The sequence below is a fragment of the Eptesicus fuscus genome, chromosome 8, assembly GCF_027574615.1.
Source record: "Eptesicus fuscus isolate TK198812 chromosome 8, DD_ASM_mEF_20220401, whole genome shotgun sequence".
Classification (NCBI taxonomy): Eukaryota; Metazoa; Chordata; class Mammalia; order Chiroptera; family Vespertilionidae; genus Eptesicus; species Eptesicus fuscus.
The window spans coordinates 77,055,840-77,078,120 of NC_072480.1; the positions used below are offsets into that span (position 1 = coordinate 77,055,840).

The following is a 22,281-nucleotide window of genomic DNA, read 5'->3' on the forward strand; positions in this document are numbered from 1 at the left end:
AATGGAGGTTACGGTGGCTACATATCACTGGTTTGAATGTAAGAATGAAATGAAATAATATACATAAAATTGTTATGTAAAGTATTATGTCTGATATAAATATTTTTTCTATCACTATTTATAGTTAGGTTCCAATTTTCCATTGTGTCAAAACTTCCAAAGTCTATCATGTGTTTAAGACTCCTTATCTATTCTCTTAACAGTCCTTTATTTATACTGATACTTTATATCAAATAATTACTTTATTTTCCTTGCTCTTCTTTTTCATGGATCATACATTAGGGATCTCCCTGGTGAGAATGTAAGAGCAGCCTTTGAAACTCTCCTCTATCTGAAATGCTTTGCCTGAACAGCCCTTATCAGCTCTGCATTATTGCATTTTCTGGGGATGTACTGCCCAGTTCTGCAGTTGGCACATTGCTTTGAGGGGCTGTAGGGGGAAGGGGTGATGAAAGTAGATGGATGTTCATTTAGTGTGGCCATTCTGCGCTTTAATCTGCTCAAAATAAGCTCAAATAGTGTATTATTTAAAGGTGTGCCATCAGAGTACACATCGTATTAGAGTCTGCTGTACTTTTAAGTCAGGCGATCCAGTACAGTAGTCTCTATGCAGAGATTTTGCTAGGGAAACAGGGAAAAGACTCCCTAGGGTCTCTGTTGTCCTAACTCGTGTTTCAGTAAAAGCATCCCACAGGGACTATGTGCTATATTTTCAGCAGTAGAACTGATTGTCCCGTTTTTCATCTTGTTAGTCTAGTTGGCCTTAGGAAAATACCTCCACTCTTTCTCTATTATTATTCTTTACAACTTTATCCAAGCGCAGTCCCATTATTCTGACTCTCCCATTATTTTATAAAGAAAAAAGCTAACTCCCGATATGTTCAAAAGCTGAATATCATAGTCATCCCTGGGAATTTCCTCTTTCATTTACAATGGCGGGAAATAGAATGATCTGATTGGTCCAGTGACCTAGTTAGCAAAATGGGTGAGTTAGAAGCCATCGATTTTCAGATAAATTTGAATTCATTCTATCTTGATTAGTATTAAAACTAGACTGGGATTTCTTTTAGTGCTTGAGAAAGTGTTTCACGAATCTATAATGTGTTCACCCATTCAACAAATACTTACTGAGGCTTTACTAACTGCCAGTCCCTGCTGTGTTTGCCGAGACTCGAGACGTCAGTGAATTAAGCCAACAAGGTCTTTGCCCGGGAGGTTATTATTCTGCCCATCAGCCTGTTAAGGAACACCATGGATTTAAGAGGTTTTTAAGGACAGAGTGAGTAAATACTTAACCTAGTAGTTTGTTGGCAAAAGTAAGCTCTTGATTTTACTTTTTCATCTTCACAGTAAAAATTGAGTGTTAATAATGTTCTGTTTATGGGAACTTTCTGCTTTACTTGGGGTTAAAGGTGCTTGGCATTGGTTTGACTGAATAGCCCTGCTTTTAAATAGAGTAAACATTAACTTAGTGACCAGACTGAACTATTTTTCACGCCAGTTTTAAAAGTGTAATTAGAATAAATCCTCATACTACACAGAGTTTCTATGGGGAATATAATTTATAGCCATTTAATATTGATGTTGCCAGCTATCAATGTTGCTAGCAGCATCTTTTGATAAACCAACTGTTTATGTCAATTCGATTTGCCATACTTCTGAGTTTAAGGTCATTTTATATATATGTATATATCCATCCTTTGGCCAATGTGGATGGGCTCTACTCCCAGATTTAGTTGGGTCTGCACTGATTAGAGGGGCCATATTCTGACTCAGTGTCTGGAGGATACCCACTAGCCCCTGATGCCATTGGCTTTCAAGTTTTCTCTTTATTTTTTGGAGTTTTTGCATAAATATAATATGGAAAATTTTAATTTATTATTAAATTAATTGGTTAATAACATTACATAAATTTCAGGTGTACAACCTTATCATATGACATCTTTGTGTGCTCTACTGTGTGCTCACCATCCTAAGTTTAATCTCCTTCCATCACCATGTATTTGATCCCCTTCCCCCTCTTCATCCCTTCTCTTCCCCTCTGGTAACCACCATCCTGTTGTCTGTATCTATGAGTTTGTTTTTTGTTTGTTGTTTTGTTTTAGATCCCACATGTGAATGAAATCATACATTTCCTGTCCTTTTCCATCTGACTTATTTCACTTAGCGTAATTCTCAAGATCCATCCATGTTGTCACAGATGGCAATATTTCATTTTTTTATGGCTGAGTAGTATTCTACTATACATATAAAAGTGTTTACCACATCTTCGTTATCCAATCATCCATCGAAGGACACTTAGGTTACTTCCATGTCTTGACTATTGCGAATAATGCCCATGTTCATTGCAGCAATATAGTTTTTATCTTTAAATAAAGCAAATATGAAGCAGATAAGGTTGCTTTAACTCTGCCCATAGAGTTTCAGCAGTTGCAGAAGTCTCTGTAATGTGGCAGATGGGAGGTGAGACAGACATATGTTCTCTGGGACACCCTGCTGAAGGAGCAAGCTGTAGACATGGAGAGGACATGGGGTTCAGTCTCTGCTTTTCTACCTATTATTATGTCACTTTGCCTTTTTGATAGAGGGAAATACCAGTTTGACACCCTTATGGGGTTGATATGAAGGTCCGATGACGTATTGGACTTGGAAGTGCTTTGTAAGCAAACATTATACAGGTAGATGGGTAGTTTGCTCCCTTCCTTGTGTTCTAAATGGGAACAACTGAAGAGCACATTCCCTGGAAGACAGCATCCTGTGGAAGCTTCAGAGGTGGCATGGCACCTTCTCCAAGAAGCCTCTTCGTCTCTCCTCTGGGAATGCGCAGAGAGGCAGCGGTACTCCTGAGGTTGTCTCCCTTTGGTATTGGTGTCATAAATGACCACTTGTGAGCCACTAATCTGGCTGTTTTTTTTGTTGTTGTTGTTGTTGTTGTTTTAAATATATTTTATTGATTTTTTTACAGAGAGGAAGGGAGAGGGATAGAGAGTTAGAAACATCAATGATAGAGAAACATCGATCAGCTGCCTCCTGCACACCCCCTACTTGGGATGTGCCCGCAACCAAGGTACATGCCCTTGACCGGAATCGAACCTGGGACCCTTCAGTCCACAGGCCAACGCTCTATCCACTGAGGCAAACCGGTTAGGGCTAATCTGGCTGTTTTTTAATACAGGAAACCTCTTTTCTATTACACGATTTTCAGCCTATTTCATTGTACTTGGTGTATTGCAGGGATTTGTAGCACATGTAAGTGTACCGCAATGAACCTGCTCCACGCAAGTCCTGATTAAGTTCTTCATATTATTTGAACACTTGAAAATAATGGCAAATCTTCTTTCACCTTGAAAAATTAGTATTTTTATAAATGGGGTTCTTAGCATGTGTGAATGGTTTCAGAATTTACAATATGTCTTAGACATATGGATGCCCTTGAACAGAAATATCGATCTCTGGCCTGGTTGTTAAACTAATCCATTATTTAGGCTAAAACTCTTCTGCCCAAGAACCAGCTTTGGTCACTAAAACCAAAAACCTAAAACTTCAAAGAAAGGATGGCAACTCTGACTGCCACCAGCAGATGGTGCTGACGGTCACTGTGGCCCCGTTAGTCCCTGGCACCACAGCACCACCTCCTTTCCATTGTCTGGTTCACGTGTCTGTGCTTACTTTTGAGTTATTTTAAGAATATTAATAGCCCGTCATACCTGGTAGGTGTAAAAGCAGTGAGTATATTGAAAGTGCTAGTAAGAAAAGGAATATGAAACGAAAGAAAAAAAAATAAGATAATAAGGATAAAGCAAGTAGTAAGAAAACACTGTTGAAGGGATAATTCCAAGGGACAAAGAATAGCTCATGCAATAGGTTTAAAGTGTTGTGCCCACGCAGATGGCTGTAACTGCCAAGTGATGGGGGAAGAACTGAAATAGACAACACTTTGGAATATATGGGTTAGAAGAGCAGTGCCAGAGGCCTGTTAGCCTGATGCTAATTCAGGAAACAACTCACAGTTTGCTCAGCAATGGAAAGGCTGAGCATGGTGGAGGTGCTGCTGACCAAACCTTGGTCCAAAGTTCTACTTGTTGACAGGCCCAAATCCTTCTGAGCCAAACAATGGAGAGGCTCTGAGTGCAGCTAGTGTGGTCAGAGCAGTATTACAGTCCTTGAGGAAGGTTTTCAACATAAAAGAAACTGATCCTTTTTTGCAAAATGGCAATGTCCCGTAAGTCCTATATCATTGAGGAAAAGGAGGGTGAGCCTGTTTTTAAAGCTCACATTCCTTATAATGGAGACGTAATTCAGGGACTGCAAGAATGAGCCCTCCAAAGCTATCCTGGACTTTTGAACAGACGGACTTACACAAAACCTGACAGAACAGTTCTAACCTGTTCACAAATAGAGGAACTGGACACTGTACTCTTCTGTTTTCGCTACAGAGCAGCTATGTACTTTTTATAATATTAAAATAGGAAAAAGTGAGACAGTAGGTAAGTAGCCATTGTGAAACCTATAGGACTCATTACTTTGCCAAGTGGTAAGCATAAGAAATCTCTAACCTGCAGCTTCCTTTCCTATCATAGTGTAAAAATGTTGACATAGTGGCAAAAGCATAAATTCTGGCACCAGCCAGCTGTGTGAGCTTAGTAAGCTACCCAACTCCTCTGAGATTCACTTTCTTCATCTGAAGATTAGGTGTGATGCTGCCCATCCATCAGAGATGTTGCCAGAAGTAAAAATACTACTATGTCACTAACACAGTGCCTGGTCATAGCAGGCCTCCGGTGACCAGTAGCCACTAGTGGAATTAGCATCAATAGCACTGCCCATGATTCATAAAATCTCTCAGCAGAGAGCTTGACAAGTGTGCCACCTGCAATTGTACCAGCTTTATCAGCTAATATAGACTAAACTTGTGCAACAAATTGACCAGAAAGGCAATGGTTAAAACACAATAGAAGTGACTCTTTCTCCCTTAAAACATCCAGGATGGGGTTCTGGTTCAGAAGGGCTCAGTCCCTCAGGGACTCAGGCTTTTGGTGGCTCTGCTGTCGTTAGTACCAGTATGGCTGCCACCTCGATTCCAGCCCAAAGGAAGGGGGAGGGGCCTGGATGCATGTGTGAAGGAGGTTCTAGGACCGGAATAGAAGTGGAAAATAGCAGTTACCACCTTCATTGTATTGGAGATTCCTTACCCACATGGGCGCACCAGACTGGCTGTGCCTGAGCACACATGCAGCTACTGCGAAAAAAGGGGCAAAATTGAGGTAGCTGTACAGGTGTTTACATAGCATAGTAAGTACCTAACGCACCCTCTGTGCTCCATGCTGCTTCTTGGTACCAACCTTTTGCTGAAAATATGCAATTTCTGATCTATCCTAAAATTCAGCAATGAGTCCTCAAGGCACAACGTCATGGTAATATGGAGTATGGGTGGCTATATTGGGCTATACAGTCCCATCTTGGACTTGGTCCAGACTTTGCACTCAAGCCAGGGCCTGGGTGACAGGGGCCTGTGTACCTGACCTGGTTTTAAGAGGCACTTGATGTGATATGCCAGCTTAGTCACAATGCCAGAGAGGTTGGCACGTGGCTGGCAGGAATAACATCAGGGAATCCAGACAGTGGATCTGGGAACCCTACTAGCAGGAGTTGCCTCTTGGGAAATCCATCTAGATTAGCAGAAACCCAGATACTGAGCCGGGTAACAGGGTCAGGAGAAAGGGAGGGGAGGAATGTGATCAGGCAGGGAAAGTGGGCAGGGTGCCCAGGCACCAGACTGGTATTCCAAGCATGCCTCCAGTCTTAGATAGGGAGCAAGGCATATACAGTTAAATGGCAGAGACTAAGCATTTCCCTGGTCTGACCTAAAGCAGGGCATGGATAGAGCAGGGATTAAGAGAGGAAGAGGAGAGTTTAGATTAAAAAGTAATATTAAGCCAGGCCAGCGTGGCTCAGTGGCTGAGCATCAACCTATGAACCAGGAGGTCACAGTTCGATTCCCAGTCAGGGCACGGGTCGTGGGCTCAATCCCCAATGTGGGGCGTGCAGGAGGCAGCCAATCAATGATTCTTATCATTGATGTTTCTATCTCTCTCTTCCTCTCTGAAATCAATAATATATATATATATACTAGTGGCCTGGTGCATGAATTCATACACATTGAAAGGAAATTAATTAGAAGAAATATTTTAATATTGCTATTCACCCATTCTTTATAATAGAAGTGTCAACCAAATTCATAATCGACAATGACAGATCAAAATACATGCATGTGATTGGCACCAGCAAGAGCTTTATATGTATCATGCATGTGCAAGTCAACTTAGCCTTTTATCTAATCTAATAATAGACAAATATGCAAATTGACCGCACCTTCGCTACACCTAAGCCATGCCCACCAGCCAAGCCACGCCCACCAGCCAATCAGGACAAGTATGCAAATTACCCCAACAAAGATGGCGGCTAATTTGCATATCAAGACAGCGTCAAAAGAAGCCAGGGGCAAAGGGAAAAGCAGGCAGGCTGGCAGAGAAGGCGGGGCGGGTGACAAGGGAGGAGCAGAGGCGGGGCCGGGGGCGAAGGGAAAAGCAGGCGGGCTGGCAGCGACAAGGGAGGAACGGAGGCGGGGTAGAGTGCAGCAGGAAATCCTATTGCAGGATTTTTCCTGCAACGGGAACACTAGTATATATAGAATAAACATGGTTAATTAGACCTGCTTTCTGATTTAGCTAAATGTTTCCCAGCCCACTGAAGCACCCCAACTTCTCTTTCAGGTAATTGTCAGCAACGCAGCAGTAAATATCAACACAAAGCAGATTATTATTGTAGATCACGCAGGGAGAACAAAGGGTAAAATATTTAACTGTAGCAGTGTTTGACTATATTCTGTGCGGTGAGAAAACCTGAAGTCATTTTTAAGGTCCACCATTTCTTACTTCTTTTCAGTCAGGTCAAGTTTCTAAGCTTTCTAACTCCCCATTTTCCAGCTAATGAAAAGGAAATAGGATTCTACCAAGTCTCCTATCTATCTACTCCAGGACTTCTGTGAGGATCAAATGAGATGAGGCACGAGTAAAATACTTCACAGACATTTGGTTACAGTGCAAAATGTTTCCACCTGGCTATAAAGCAGGTCGTGTTCCTGGACTGAAGAGACTCCAAGGAGACTAGTTGCTAGGGAGAGGAAGCTGGGTGTTGCTACATGATGTCGTTACCCGGATGGACACTTAGCATATTAGCCTTTTATATATATAGGTATTTTAAAAAGCAGTAATGTTGACATCTAGAAGTCATCCCAGGGACCCCGGTGCCCACTGGGAGCAATCCACATAAACCTGCTTGTCATGAGCAAACCACCAGCTCCTGGCTCTGGGTAACAATTGATTGCTAAGCCCCACTGAGTTGGGGGCTGAGGTTGCACATATCCCAGTGCCTTCGTCAGCATCGGCTCAGGAACTTAGATGTTGGTGGGAAACTGGTGGGTCCAGCTGTGAGGGTGGGGGCAGCATTAGGGCACACTGAAAGGAGGAAAACATTAACAGATTCTTTTCTGATACTGCATTGCAGCTCTAAATGGTATAAAAATGTGTTTCATTTAATTTTTAGTCACCCTCCAGTTCCTCAAGAAATATTCAACAAATGTTGACAGATTCTATCAATCGTATGAAGACATATGGATTTCACCAGGTAAAGGAATTTACATTCCATCTTCAGGGGGCTAAATGCATCGCCATTTCCACTAATGTTTCACAAATTGCTATATTGGTCTCATGCAGAAATGAAATTAAGCAGAGAATATGAAACCTGTCTTTAAAAGCGCGTGAGCCTAGCTATTCATCTTTGCTGTTTTATCTGGAGTTGAAGGAGTCTTGAGTGTCATGGAAAGAACAGATGCCAAGACAGAGCCGCTAGACTCCTGACGAAGGTCTAAAACGCAGTGATATCCTGGGCTGCTGCAAACACTGTGGGAAGACTGACTTCAGCGAGAGATAAATGAGGCACAGACTTGGCAGAAATAGTGACTTCAGACTAAGTTCCTTATGTGTTCATTGTTTCTATGAGCCTGTCCCTTTACGGTGACCAGCCTCTTGTACCACCTGTGTCCACTGTGCCAGAGGCCCTCCGGGCACTCAGAGCTCTCTCCCTCCGGCCAGACGTGATCCTCCCTACAGACCGGGCCCACTGCCTCACTGTGCTAGATTGGAATTGCATCATCCATTGCTCACAATCAGTGAGCATAGGCTGATGCTTGCAAACTGTGGTAGGATTTGACCTGCAGAGAGTCTGGAAAAGCAGGGTCAGAGACGAGGCTGTAAAGAGAAGGTTCCGAGTGACCACAGGCCCGAGATGGGGGCTGTGGTGAGGCAGGCCCCTGGGCTGTGTTCCAGTGGACAGTGAGATCGATTCCCTGATTTCTCGGTAGGGACATACATGAGCTTGGATAATTCGCACAACTGAGACTTCAAGAAATCATGGTGAAGTTTTGGAGCTATAGTCCTCTAGGTAGAATACATACCTCTTTCTAAAACAGCAGCAATAGAGTATCTAAAGGAAAATTTCAGTAACGCTGCCTGGAGTACATTAAATCATTTTAAATGAGGACCGGTGAGAAAAACAAAGAACCTGTGTCCATTCTCCACCATTTATTGAGTTTCCCCCCAATGCTAGGCACTGTCATGGGCATTGGAGACACAGTGAACAAAACAGATAAACGCCCTGCCTGGGGAAGCTGGTATTCCAGTAGGGGGACACAGACAATAAACATTTCTACGAAGTCAGCTGGTCATCAGTGGTGTGGAGGAAAACAAGGCAGGATAAGGGAGCTGAGGAATGCCGGGAGGGTGGGAATTGGTTTCTTAGGCACATGGCCAGAGAAAGCCACTCTGAGAAGGGGATATTGGAGTAGAGACTTGAAGAAATGAAGGGAGGGAGCTATGTGGATGGATGGGGGGAAAGTATGTTCCAGCAGAGGGAACAGCAAGTGTGAAGGCACAGAGGCTCACTTGACATGGTCAAGGAATGGCAGAGAGCTCAGTAAGTGAGAAGAGAGATAAGGGCTGAGAATCACAGAGACCCCTACTTATAAGGAATTTGGTGTCTGGGAATTATTTCAAGCCCTGATGATAGATGAGATCATCTGGAAAGTGAGTTTAGATGGAAAAGAGAAGTGGTCTGAGGTCGGAGGCACATCGGTGTTTAGACTGTGCCTGAGGTTTCTTGTCTCTAAAATGAGGACGGTGGACTAGATCAGTGGTGCTCAAACACTTTTAGGTCTGAGACAGCCAGGCTCTCACAGTGTTCACATCTTCTCACAAGAATGCCCAGGACATGTGCCATTTCATTCCTTCTCTAACTTAAGAAATTACATCAGAATTCAAGAGAATGACTGAGTAGGTCACGTACCAAGCTTCTCTGTAGAACAAAGGTAATAAAACAGGGCCTCCCTATTGCAGGGGTCGGGAGAGGGTCTTATGAGGAACTGGTCCGCAGGCCAGGACGAGAGGCTTCCTGAAGGAGATGCCTTCGTAGCTGGATCTGCCCCTCTCTGTCTTCACACCTCGGCCAGGCACCTGGCCCAGTGTCCAGCCTCAGCACGGCTGCCTCTGCACTCCCACCTTCACCTTGACTCTCCCATGTCTGCCTCACAGCCCCCATCCTGGTCTTCACCTTGACTCTCCCATGCCTGCCTCACAGGCCCCATCCTGGGCCTTAAACTTGACTCTCCCATGCCTGCCTCACAGCCCCCATCCTGGGTCTTCACCTTGACTCTCCCATGCCTGCCTCACAGCCCCCATCCTGAACTTTCCCTTGACTCTCCCATGCCTTGCCTCACAGCCCCCATCCTGGGTCTTCACCTTGACTCTCCCATGCCTGCCTCACAGGCCGCATCCTGGGCCTACATGCTCCCAATAAAATACTTCTAAAGAGGAAATGATAGTTGTCTAAATAGAGAAAGTAAAGATCAACCTGTAAAGATTTGCTAAAAGTTTTCTGAAGGAATTCTTATAGACACTCAGGACAAGTTGTTAAGTTTTCTAGCTACTTTGAGTAAGTACAGTGGTCAGGGTCAGATCTCATCTGCTATCACTCTGTGAAACTCATTAATTTTGTCTCCTTTCCCACGATGCCCATACATAATTACACTGTAGATTAAAAAGGAATATGATTTACTAAATATAGCACACTCAAACATTTTAGTATCAGCTGCATTATTAACTTAATATTTTCCCTTAGGTAGGTTAATTTTGTAAATTTTTTGCTTCTTCTAAGCAATAATATTTATTATGTCACAGTCTAATGTTATAACCACATTTTTTCTAGGAATTTTAAATAATTTACTTATTTTTTAAAATATATTTTTATTGATTTCAGACAAGAAGGAAGAGGGAGAGAGAGAAACATCAATGATGAAAGAGAATCATTGATGGGCTGCCTCCTGCATGCCCCCTACTGGGGATCGAACCCACAACCCGGTCATGTACCCTTGACAGGAATCGAACCCGGGACCCTTCTGTCCCAGGCTGATGCTCTATCCACTGAGCCAAACTGGCTAGGGCTAATTTTAAATAATTTAAAAATATACATGTGGAGCCATAGCCAGTTTGACTCAGTGGATAGAGCATCAGCCTGGGGACTGAAGGGTCCCAGGTTCGATTCCGGTCAAGGGCACATGCCCGGGTTGTAGGCTCGATCCTCAGGAAGGGGTGTGCAGGAGGCAGCCGATCAATGATTCTCTTTCATCATTGATGTTTCTCTCTCTCTCCCCCTTCCTCTCTGAAATAAAAAAATATATATATTTTAAAAATAAATAAAATTAAAAAAAATATATATAAAATATAAATACACACACATACACACACACACACACACACACACACACGTGGAATACAAAGCTCCACTTTTTAAAAATTTTATTTTTCAATTAGTTTACATTCAATATTATATTGTTTTAGTTTGAGGTGAACAGCATAGGGGTTAGACAAACATAGACTTTACAAAGTGTTCCCCCGATATTTCAAGTACCCACTTGGCACCATAGATAGTAATTACAATATTATTCACTATAAAGCTCCACTTTATGTTTCAGGGTATGTTTTCTTTTTTCTTTTTAAGCTTAGAAATTGCTAGCAGCACTTTGTGTTGCAGGCTTGTAATCAGCTTCAGTAAGTTCATGTCAAAGTTATGCAGTCATTTTAAATACCAAAAGCTGTTCTTTGGCTTTTATAATATTGGTAAACCAAGGGAACTTAGCTCTAGGCAGGAACAGGGTATAAGAAAAAAATGAAAACAGTAAATAAACAAAAGTTTAGTTATATTTGAGGTGAAGTACAATTTATGAATTAATCACCTTTTACATCAACTGTGATTTATGACTTCTCACAATAATTGAAAACAAGTTTCACAACATCAAGGTTTAGATTTTAATTCTAGTGAAATAATTTAATAGCAAGAAAGCCTTTACCTTTCTATAGGAAAACACAAAAGGAAAAATTCCGCTGTCACTTTTGCGATGGAGAATGAAACAATCTCCCTGCCCCTCTCAGTGTGTTTCCTTCCTTAGCGAACCAAGGCTTTCCTTTAGTGCCCCAAGGTGTAAATCCAGTTTTCTTATGAGTTCTCAGAGGCTGGGTCCAAATAAACAAAATACAGCGTAGGCCTCAGTGATTTGATGCGTTAGTCTCTCTTTAGTTAAAAACTAATTCCCTTGAATGTTCTTAATGCTACAGACCTGAGCACTTAAAAGTGGTTAAGATGGTAAACTTTATGTTACGTATATTTTACCACAAAAAAAAACCACCTGAATTCCTTTTTAAGGGAAGACTTGTGTTTCTTTTCTGTATGTTCCATGTTTCTTATTTTATATTTCCCATTCTCAAAGAGGATGCTTTTTAAGAATATATTTGAATCATTTAAAAAAAATTCCCCTTTGAGTCACCTAAACCCGTGGCCGGCAAACTGCGGCTCGCGAGCCACATGCGGCTCTTTGGCCCCTTGAGTGTGGCTCTTCCACAAAATACCACGGCCTGGGCGAATCTATTTTGAAGAAGTGGCATTAGAAGAAGTTTAAGTTTAAAAAATTTGGCTCTCAAAAGAAATTTCAATTGTACTGTTGATATTTGGCTCTGTTGACTAATGAGTTTGCCGACCACTGACCTAAACCATGTGCGAGCACCATGTTTTCAGACACAAGGTTCGAGGGCCCGTGGAGACACAGCTGGGATGGCTGTAGGAAGGTGCCATTATTCTGTGGAGCCCATCAGCAATCATAGTGTTTAACCTGCGACCATAAAATGGTATTTACACTCCACATCAGGGGACTCCCATTTAAAGCAGATAAGTGCTATGTCTCAGAAAAATGAATATTTATTGAATTCTTACTCTCTGTTACACACAGTGCTAGGCACTTTTTAAAAAAATTATTTAACCCTCACTATAACCCTATGAAATATTCTGAATTTTCTAATTTGTCTCCAGGGAAAGCAGCCTGAGAGAGGCTTGGTACCCAGCAGTGCAGATGTGCAATCAGATGGCGCTGAGCCGGCTCCGGGTGCGGTGGGCACCTGTCCTCCCCACAGTGCTCCATTGCCTCTGGGGGCAGGGGCGTTAGATAGGAGTCAGGTGCCTAGAGCCCTCCTCCTGGAGGGAAACTGCCACACTCACTCACTAGTGTTTGTTTCTGTTTTTTTTTTTTTTTAATTAGAAGAAAGAATCCACGAAGAAAACACAAGATGAAGAAATAAAACAGATAGATGAAGAGAGAACCAAGCAGATTTATAAGAGCTGGAAGGAAGATTCGGAGTGGCAGGCATCTTGTGAGTACCCAGAGGCCTCTCTAAGCTGATTGGTTCACGAAATGAAATGATCCATCTGCAAAGCACTGAAAGAGGTCACTGAGAGACGTTTTAACATTAATTATTACTGAAAGGCTTACGAGCCATTTGTCGAATTGCAAAAAGGTTCTCGTTCATCTTTGGGCCATCAAAATGATGATATGTCTACCTGATAGGATGCTATATAGCTATGAAAAAACACACACACAAAAAACAGGTGTCCAAAGAGTGTTTTATGACCTTTGAATATGTTTATATTTTTTTAGCTTGGAGAAGAAAAAAGCATTACAGAATAGTATGCAAGCTAACTCTATTTTCAGATGTCTAAGTATCTAAAGGAAAAGAACTGGAAGGCTATTAACGTGTTAACATTCGAGAAGTGGGATTCAAGATTACTTATTTGAATTCTTCTTGTTGTTATTCTGTGATTTTCTAAATTTTCAACAGTGAATACATCTTAACTTTGTAATCAGAAGAGCACAGGAGAAACAGGCTGGATATCTTAGCATCCTTCCCAAGCCTGTGACCGACCCTGACACCTTTTTGAATTAGCACGGCCAGAGGTAACCGCCTCGGGAAGAAGTCAGAGCAGGTGAGGGCAGAGCAGAGGTGCGGAGGGTGCCTGGCGAATTCAGGTCTGAAATGGGACTAGAGTTTCCATCGGACTCAGACAGAAGCCCGAACTGCCAGAGCAGCCCTGTGGCAGCTGGAAGAAGAGGGGTGGCAGTGTTTGCAAGATGCTGAGAATCCTAAATCCATCTTCAGTCCCATTACAAGGAACACCATTCAAAGGACAATTTTTGTGAAACGAAAACATTTGCAAGAGCCAATCAACTTGTGTGCGGTGAAATCCTAGCATAATGGAATATCTTTGGCATCTCTTTGAAGGCAAACATAACAGGATTTGACTAATGATGCCTGAAATGTAAATATACTCAAGAAAAATTATTCTTATATTCTGCATTACAGTCCTCTAATACTATGTGACTGAACAAAAGCAAAATAAAACAATAAACCCTCTATTTACAAAGCAATAGAGAGAGGCAGCCTTGGGGTGCTTTTATGTGTACCAACCCACTTTATGATGGTCTGTGGTCAGAATCACTTTACTTTATGGGCTGACAGGCTCAGCTCACTGTGGGCTCGGCCTGTGGCTGGTGGTAAACCTCCCTGCCCGACCACCCCCTGCACAGCCTGAGCCACTGACAAGCTGCTGACAGCTTGATTCTTGCTCAGGACTCAGAGCACGTGTGACATCTTGAACTCTTATTTGTGTGAAGGGTTTATCGCCTCTTATTATTCGAAGACCCTCTGCCAACTGGAATCCTCACTCGGGCTGTGACTCATCACTTAGTCTTGCCACCTGCAGGAAATTCTCCAACCAAGGGTTCCACATTTCTGTCTTGTCCCTTCCTCCTCCTCTTCCTTCTCTCTCTCTCAGAAAGTCCCCGAACTCCCGCATAAAGAGGAATTCTGCACTGAGCACCAGGCAGTGGTGAACACGCTAATCCTAACTATCTGAATAAGAGGCGGTGACCATGATTGCTCATTGTTATCAGCAGATGCCAGAATCTGCTCTCCAGCTGTGGTGCTGATTCTTCTAACCTTCCCCAGGGGCTGGCAGGGGCCTTTCTCAGACCTTTTGTCTTTCTAGTGCGAAAATCCAAAGCGGCTGATGAGAAGAGACGCTCCTTGGCTAAGCAAGCACGGGAAGACTACAAGAGGTTATCCCAAAATGGAAGGAGCAGTGAGGGACTGCAGAGCCCCCCAAGTGTTCCTCTGAAACCAAAGAGACCCCCCCTTCCACCCAAGCCGAAATTCCTGAACCCAGCGGAATATCCTCCCAAGCCTTTCAGGTGAGAAGGTTAACAGATGGCTTTAAGGATAAGGGTTGAAATGAGCCGAGTAACTCAGTTCAGCCTCTCCTCTAAGCCTGTCTTCCTGAGATGCCTGGTCTGACATTCCTCCCCTTCTTATCTCTAAAACATCCACAGTTGTTATAACTAACACTAGAGGCCCGATGCACAAAGATTCGTGCAAGAATGGGCCTTCCTTCCCCTGGCTGCCGGCACCACCTTTGTTCCGGCTGGAGCTACCTTTTCGCTCCAGCCCTGGAGCCGCCTTTCCACCTTCCTTCTCCTCCCAGAGGCCCAGAGCCGCTGGGGTGGTGCGGAATGCCTGCGTATGCAAATTAACCCACCATCTTTGTTGGTTAATTTGCATACTCACTCCTGATTGGCTGGTGGGCGTCGTGAAGGTACAGTCAATTTGCATCTTATTCTTTTATTAGTGTAGAGATACCCAGTAACTTGGGGAAGGTGTGCCTTGAATTCACTAACTTCCTGTGCCACCAGCCCATCCCCACCTGGTGGCAGCGAGTGAGCCAATGAAGGGACAGGAGGAGACAACTACGGTTCCATCGATTCCCAATATCGCTCTTAGCAGTGAAAGAATATCAGAGTAGGGACCTAAGGGCTTGCTGACTTCCATGTTGTCGGTAGAGTAATTTTCATTGCTCAGGATTCAAGGTTTGGTGGTAATTCTCACTCTGGGGTACGTAGGCAGCCTCACCTGTTGAGAATTTGGAAACATTCCTTTTTTGAATGAACTCTTTGCTGACGATGGTACTCTTGCCTCCTGGGTTAGGCAAAACAATTCCTAAAGAAAAGGTGCTATAAAAATCACAGCAGAAGCCAATTATTAAATTATTTTCTCCTGGTTACTGATATATGTTTGTTTCATATTCTAATATATAGAAAGATGGCATGCAAAATAACCAGGAGAAACCAAATATTGACTGTATGAAACAGGACTTTCTATAAAGCCTTGCCTTCTGAAATAAAAACTGAAAATGCTCCTTTGTTGTGAGAGTGGAGAAATGAAAAACAAAGTTTCCCTTCGCTCGGAGTCAGTAGTTTTCGGCAAGGTTTTTCCCTGATAGGGCTATGACCTCAGGGGTAACACGAGGTGGACCTTTTCCTATGTAATTATTTCTGCTTACTCAACGGAAAAGTGCCATTTGGGGACTAAATGACCATGTTCTACAAAGTGACAGTTTGGGGAATGACTTTTTTCTTATGGGCAGCAAAACCAGGAGGGTAATCAGGAAGCAGGTCTCCTGGCAGTTTTGTGACCAAGTCACAAAGACGTGAGCTCCTGCGGGGCCCTGGCCAGCGCCTGAGCTGATCTGGGAGCATTGGCCAGGGACCCCGGGAGGAGGCGCAAGTACCGGAGTCTGTTCTCCAGGCTTTACCGAGGCGGGAGAAAGACCTGTGCCCTCGCCCGCACTATTTTTAGAGCACAGTGTCTGTGATTGACAGCCATGAAAGTGGCCTTTACTGAGGGCAATTCTCGTTTTAAACTCATTTAGCTCATTCTTTCCAACTTAAGACACTTGTATGAAATGCTTCCTGTAAGGCAGCCAGACTGGATGGTTTTAGGGCTGGTGCTTTAAACAGTGGTGACCGAGGTCACCTAGGAGCCAGCCCAGGAAATCACAGAGACCGGCTGTCCTTGGAGTTTTCCCTTGATCTCCAAAGACTCTTCAAGGAAAATAAAACTAATTTGAAAGCTAGTAAGAGAATTTATGTAATTTCAAGTGACACAGTGTCTGCTTCCAGGAAAGTCAAGTATTATAGGCTATTTTCTCCTAAGTGTTCTGTATGTATGTAGATGCATATGTACATGCATGTATGTCCATCTGATATATATGTCACATGTAACTCATGGTAGCATATCTATAATAAAAGGGTAATGTGCTAATTAGACTGGACGGCTGAGTGACCTTCCGGATGACATTCTGGATGAACTTCCGGATGAAGCTGGGGCTGCCACCTCAGCCCTCAGAGCCCCTTGCATGAATTTCATGCATCAGGCCTCTAGTGTTACCATAAAAGCATAAAGAGCCATAACATTAATTTACCATGAAAGGACATTCCAGTAGTTCATCCAAACTAGTTGTTGTTGTTTTTACATGGAAATCTGTTCAAATAGTGGGCTGTTGTGTGGAATATGTGTATTCCATTGCAATGGTACTTTTGTAATGGATCTTAAGTTCTGCTATTACCCAATTGCTTTCCGAAGGCTTCTGCTGCCTGTATCTTTCTCTTCTCAATCTCGAAACACTCTTCTTCCTTTAACTTTGTATTTCTCAGGCTGTCTTTTAACAGAACTAAACCTCTTCAAAGTGTGTTTGAGGAGAAACCAAGTCAGGGAGGTGAGTGGATAGAGAAAGAAGGGAAAATCGCATAATGAAAATGTTAGGAAAGAAGCTTGTTTTATTGCATTTGATTTATTGTGTTTGTAAGTGCATGCTCTCTAGGAAAGCAGTGCTGGGCTGCATTTTACTTTTTAATGCTTATTTTCTCAAGTTTTAATCAGGAGTTAATGGAGCTTCTAATTCATACTAAAAATAAATTAAAATCTATGTGTTAACACAGCAGTAGCACATACCCAAGACTAGCCCTGTAGAGCTAGAAGGACACATGACAGATTTATTTTCTGCTCTTGAGGAGTGTGGCAGTGTGCAGATGTCCAACCTCCCATTAGCTCAGCCCACGTGATTAAATCTTTAAATGTCTATAATCCTCACCTCTCCCTCCCTTCCCCCATCCCCCTCTCTCTCTCTCTTTTTTTCTTTCTCCCTCCCTCCCTCCTTCCCTGGGGCAAAAGTAGTTTTACAGTGTTACAGTTGTTCATTGGAAAATAATACAACAATTAATTAATAAATAAGAATATACTCTCTTTTGCATACTTACAACTGTAAACCTACTTTTGTCCCACTCTGTATTTATGTTTTTGAAGGCATTATTTTTCAATTAGATAAATCTAACTTGATAAATGGTCCTATAAATAACAGAAATCAGGGAGTGACAAGGACAGCACCCAGCTCTGCCCAGGAGGACATCATCCGATGGTTTAAAGAGGAGCAGCTACCCCTGCGAGCAGGCTTCGAGAAGACCTCCGACGCCATAGCCCCCTGGTTCCATGGTGAGTGCGGAAGGCCCTTCAGTGGCACCTCCTCTGAGGGTGGCTAGAACTGCTGACCCACCAGCAAGGCAAGAAGAGTACAGGCTTCCTTTTATTTGGGCTGCCCAAGAAGTCTTTGAAGTTATTTTCTCAAGGCAGTTTTCAAAGGTTTCTCAGTGAGCGACATTCTCATGACTATTTAGAAAGAGCGGGCAGCTGTGGTGGTCGCTGCACCCACTGCGGGTTAATTCATCACCACAGATAAGTCACCTCCAGGTGGGTGGGGAGAGCGGTGCCAGGGCTCTTGACTGTGATCAAATGGCACTGCCTTCTGTCCATGGTCCACGGAGGGAGTCGGAGCTGGTCGGTGGGCATGGAGGGCAGGGCATTGGTGGGGAACTAAGAAAGTCAGCTGTCCAATAACTCATTGAGTGACCTTGAGCCAATCGTCTTCCTTCTTCGGAGCAAATCAGTTTATCTGAGCCTCATTTTACTCTTCTGTCACATGAAGGACTTGAACTTGTGATCTTTAACTTAAAAATTCTGTGCTTTTGATCTTTGTTTCCAGTCATACATAGTGAAGGTTGCACAGTGGGTTCACTGGAACCTGAGCAGATATTGGCTAATAAACTATTTCTTTATTTGACCCTAGAAACTTGATTAATTCAAGTCCCTGTCTACCCAGCTCACATTTCACTGACCTCTCAGTTTCTTGGGCTTCAAAGAAAGGAATTGTTGTTTTTGTTTCTTTTTGTTGTTGTTTCTGTTGGTTGTGTTTTGTTGTTGTTGTGTGGTTTTTTTTTGGTTGTTTGTGTTTTTTTTGCCTCATTTGACTTCTTAAGTCTGTGGTTAAACTGGGCCAAGTGGCTCTATCTACAATAAAAATGCTTTAAACAAAAATAAAGTTCTCTCACAGAGCGAGTTTGTCCTGAAGGCTATCTTGGTGGAATGATGTTAACGCCTCTCTCTTTTAAGTAGCATCACCTCACACATACTAGGAAATATGTCTACAAAAATAAGCTCCCAAACATATAACAGGCAAACTCTTCTAAAAAGAGCACAATTATTGTGGTAGGCTTTCTGCTGAAGGGCTGCTTTTGCAGTTAGAACGTTCCAGCAGAGCTGGCTGTAACCTGGAAAACACTTGTTCTTGGGCAATTCAGGCTTTCGGAGGTGTCCGTTCCCAAAGGAGCTCCCCCTCCTCCCTCCCAGGACCAGGTCGTAAACCTCCTTCCTTCCCATTTTGCTTAAAGAAATTGGGAGAAAGAGTGACAATAGCATCGAAAGATAAATAGAACACGGGTCAGTTACCTATTTGTCATGCTATCACCACTTGTCTCAAATTGCATTTTTAATTTTCCTCTTTAAGATAAGAACTGAGGAAATCAGCTGCTATGTAGTTTCTGTGTCATTGGGAAGAAGATGCCCTCATCCCCAATGATAAGAGTGGTGGTTTAACAGCAGGGAGTGAGAAAATGAAAACGTTGGTTGATGTTATTAAAAATCCTGGTACTTTAACAGGAAGTTCTATTTAAAACTATTTGCTAAAACCTGGGACACAGTTGGACTAAAAACTCCAGCTAGAACTTTGGTTTAAAAATAAGACACTTGAGTTTTACATATAAAAACTTATTAGTTGCACAATATCATGTCATCTGCGAATAATGACAGTATTACTTCTTCTTTTCCAATTTGGATACCTTTTATTTCTTCTGCTTGTCCAATCGCTATGACTAGCACTTCCAATACTATGTCAAATAGGAGTGGTGAAAGTGAGCATCCCTGTCTTGTTCCTCTTCTTAGGGGATATGGTTTTGATTTTTGCCCATTGAGTATGATGTTAAGATACTTAGGAGTAAACTTAACTAAGGAGGTAAAAGACCTGTACTCAGAAAACTACAAGACATTGAAAAATGAGATTGAGGTAGATATAAACAAGTGGAAGAATATACCATGTTCATGGATTGGTAGAATCAACATCCTTAAAATGTCCATACTACCCAAAGCAATCTATAGATTCAATGCAATCCCCATTAAAATACCAATGACATATTTCACAGACCTAGAACTCTCCAAAAATTTATATGGAATGAAAAAAACAAACACCAAATAGCCGGATAAATCCTGAGAAAAAAGAAAATGGTAGAGGGATCACAATACCAGATATCAAGCCATATTATAATGCCACTGTTCTCAAAACAGCCTGGTAATGGCACAAGAACAGACATAGACCAATGGAAGAGAACAGAGAACCCAGAAATTGACCCAAGCCATTATGCTCAATTAATATTTGACAAAGGAGGCAAGAGCATGTAATGGAGTCAAGAAAGTTTCTTCAATAAATGGGTTGGGAAAATTGGACAGATACATGCAAAAAAATGAAACTAGACCACCAACTTACACTATACACAAAAATAAACTCAAAATGGATAAAGGACTTAAATGTAAGACAGGAAACCATAAACATCTTAGAAGAACCCATAGGCAGCAAAATATCAGACATAACTCAAAGCAGTATGTTTACTGACACTAGCACATCTCCTAGGACAATGGAAACTAAGGAGAAAAACTTATTAGTTGCTTTGTTATTGATTTATTTTCATTCATACCAATATTTATCATGGCATAAGCAAAATAAATAAAATATACAATAAAATATGTATAAATATAATAAATACACAACCATGTAGTCACTATAAGTCATTGTCTTCAGTTTTAGGAAGACAAATTTCACATATTTCTGTGATAAAGAGGGATCATATCTTTTTGAAGTATGATTATTTATTTATCAGGAACCTGTTTTGAAATATTGGAATAGAAACTCTCCTTTATTGGCTTACCATCTTCCTTTCATTATCATAAGTTACCCTTCCCAAGTTATTGCTTCAGTCACCTAACTTTTCACCCCATAGAAGTTCATGTGTTCACCCTTTTCTCTTAAGTAGCTTTAGGTAAGGGTAGGCATGTGTCAGAGAGGACAAGGGAAATGAGGATATTGGATCACTGGCTTGTGGGGCTGAGTGGAAGGTGGCCTGCTGTCAATTGAGAGAAGGAACATAGGAGGCTGAGGAAACGTAGGGAAGGGGAGACGAGGGAAGATAATGAGCTCATTTGGGATAAAATGAGTTTGAAATGTCTTTGGGACAGCCATGTGAAAATATCCATTTGGCAGGTTAATGGATCAGTGCTAGAGATAACAGGTTGGAGTTGTCAGCACATAACTAAAAGCATGAGGGATGAGATATTCCCAGCAGTTGAGCTGAGAATAATGATAGAAGACCCAGGTTAAAATCCCATGGAACCCTAACATCCGGTGCAGTGACAGAGAAAAGCAGCGAGCCCAGATCTCTGTCTCAGTTCTCCTTTTCCACTTGGGGTCATAATGAAGCAAAATGGTGTATGGCTAGGAAATATGCTGCCATGGGTGCATGCTCTGTGATGCTAGTTTTGTAGTTGGTGAAGTAGGCATTGCCTCTAAACGCCTAGATGTAGGATCTTGATGAAAAATCCCATGATCAAGCGAGATCCTGGAATGAAATGCAGAGCTCAACTTCCTGAGCATCTTTTTATGATCTCAAGCAAATCTAGATATGCAAAGACTCCCCACATCTACCTCTCCCTCAGCAAAAATTAAAGTTTTTTTACAGACCATCAATCCCACGTTTCACTGGAAGCACATGGAAGCCCCAGCAGTTTGGGCAGAAGGCCTTGTGAAGGAATTTTGTAGTTGGTGTTTTCTGATTTTTAAAAATATATGTTCTGCAGATTAATGTTAGTTAATTTGGACAGTTTATACTCATAGTCATTTAGGACAGTGGTCGGCAAACTCATTAGTCAACAGAGCCAAATATCAACAGTACAACGATTGAAATTTCTTTTGAGAGCCGAAAACCGACTTCTGCGCATGGGCCACGAAGTTTCAATTGCACTGTACGTGCACGCCCGCACGTGGTATTTTGTGGAAGAGCCACACTCAAGGGGCCAAAGAGCCGCAAGTGGCTCGTGAGCCGCGGTTTGCCGACCACTGGTTTAGGAGGACTACTGGGAATACTGCAGTGTATCTTGCTCAGATCCTTCAAAGGGAAAGAGTTCTGGACTTTATCATGTGAATAATCAGGATCATCTATGTCAATCCCTCACCTGGCCTCTTATATCAGCCTCCTAACCGTTCTCCATCTTTCTTCTGTGGCCCCCCAATCCTCCACATAGTCAAACTTCAATTACAGCGAAACCCAAGCTCCTCCTTATGGGCAACAAGAGCCTACTTGTTCTGCCCCCAACAATTGCTCCAGACTCATCTCAAATCGCTCTTCCTACCTTGCTCACTGCTCTCCACCGTTTGTGTCACTTCTGAGGCTGACACACCGCACTTGTCCCTTCCTAAGGGCCTTTGTAGCTGCTCTTCCTAAAGTTGCTCTTCTCAGGGCGACTTCCTAAGAAACTGGCCCACATGACTGTGGAGGCTTACTGGGTCCCAAATCTG

The 22,281-nt window shown here is 42.5% G+C and overlaps 1 protein-coding gene across 2 annotated transcripts in view; it reads left to right on the plus strand.

Moving 5' to 3' along the window:
• SH2D4A (SH2 domain containing 4A) overlaps window positions 1-22,281 on the plus strand; it is a 51,589-nt gene that overhangs the window by 21,608 nt on the left and 7,700 nt on the right. The window contains exons 5-8 of one of the 2 annotated variants that reach the window (XM_008143898.3): window positions 7,606-7,686; window positions 12,701-12,812; window positions 14,485-14,686; window positions 17,689-17,819. In XM_008143898.3, the coding sequence (XP_008142120.1) occupies window positions 7,606-7,686; window positions 12,701-12,812; window positions 14,485-14,686; window positions 17,689-17,819 (526 nt within the window). The remainder of the gene's footprint in view (window positions 1-7,605; window positions 7,687-12,700; window positions 12,813-14,484; window positions 14,687-17,688; window positions 17,820-22,281) is intronic. The other variant, XM_028148747.2, reaches the window with a different exon arrangement.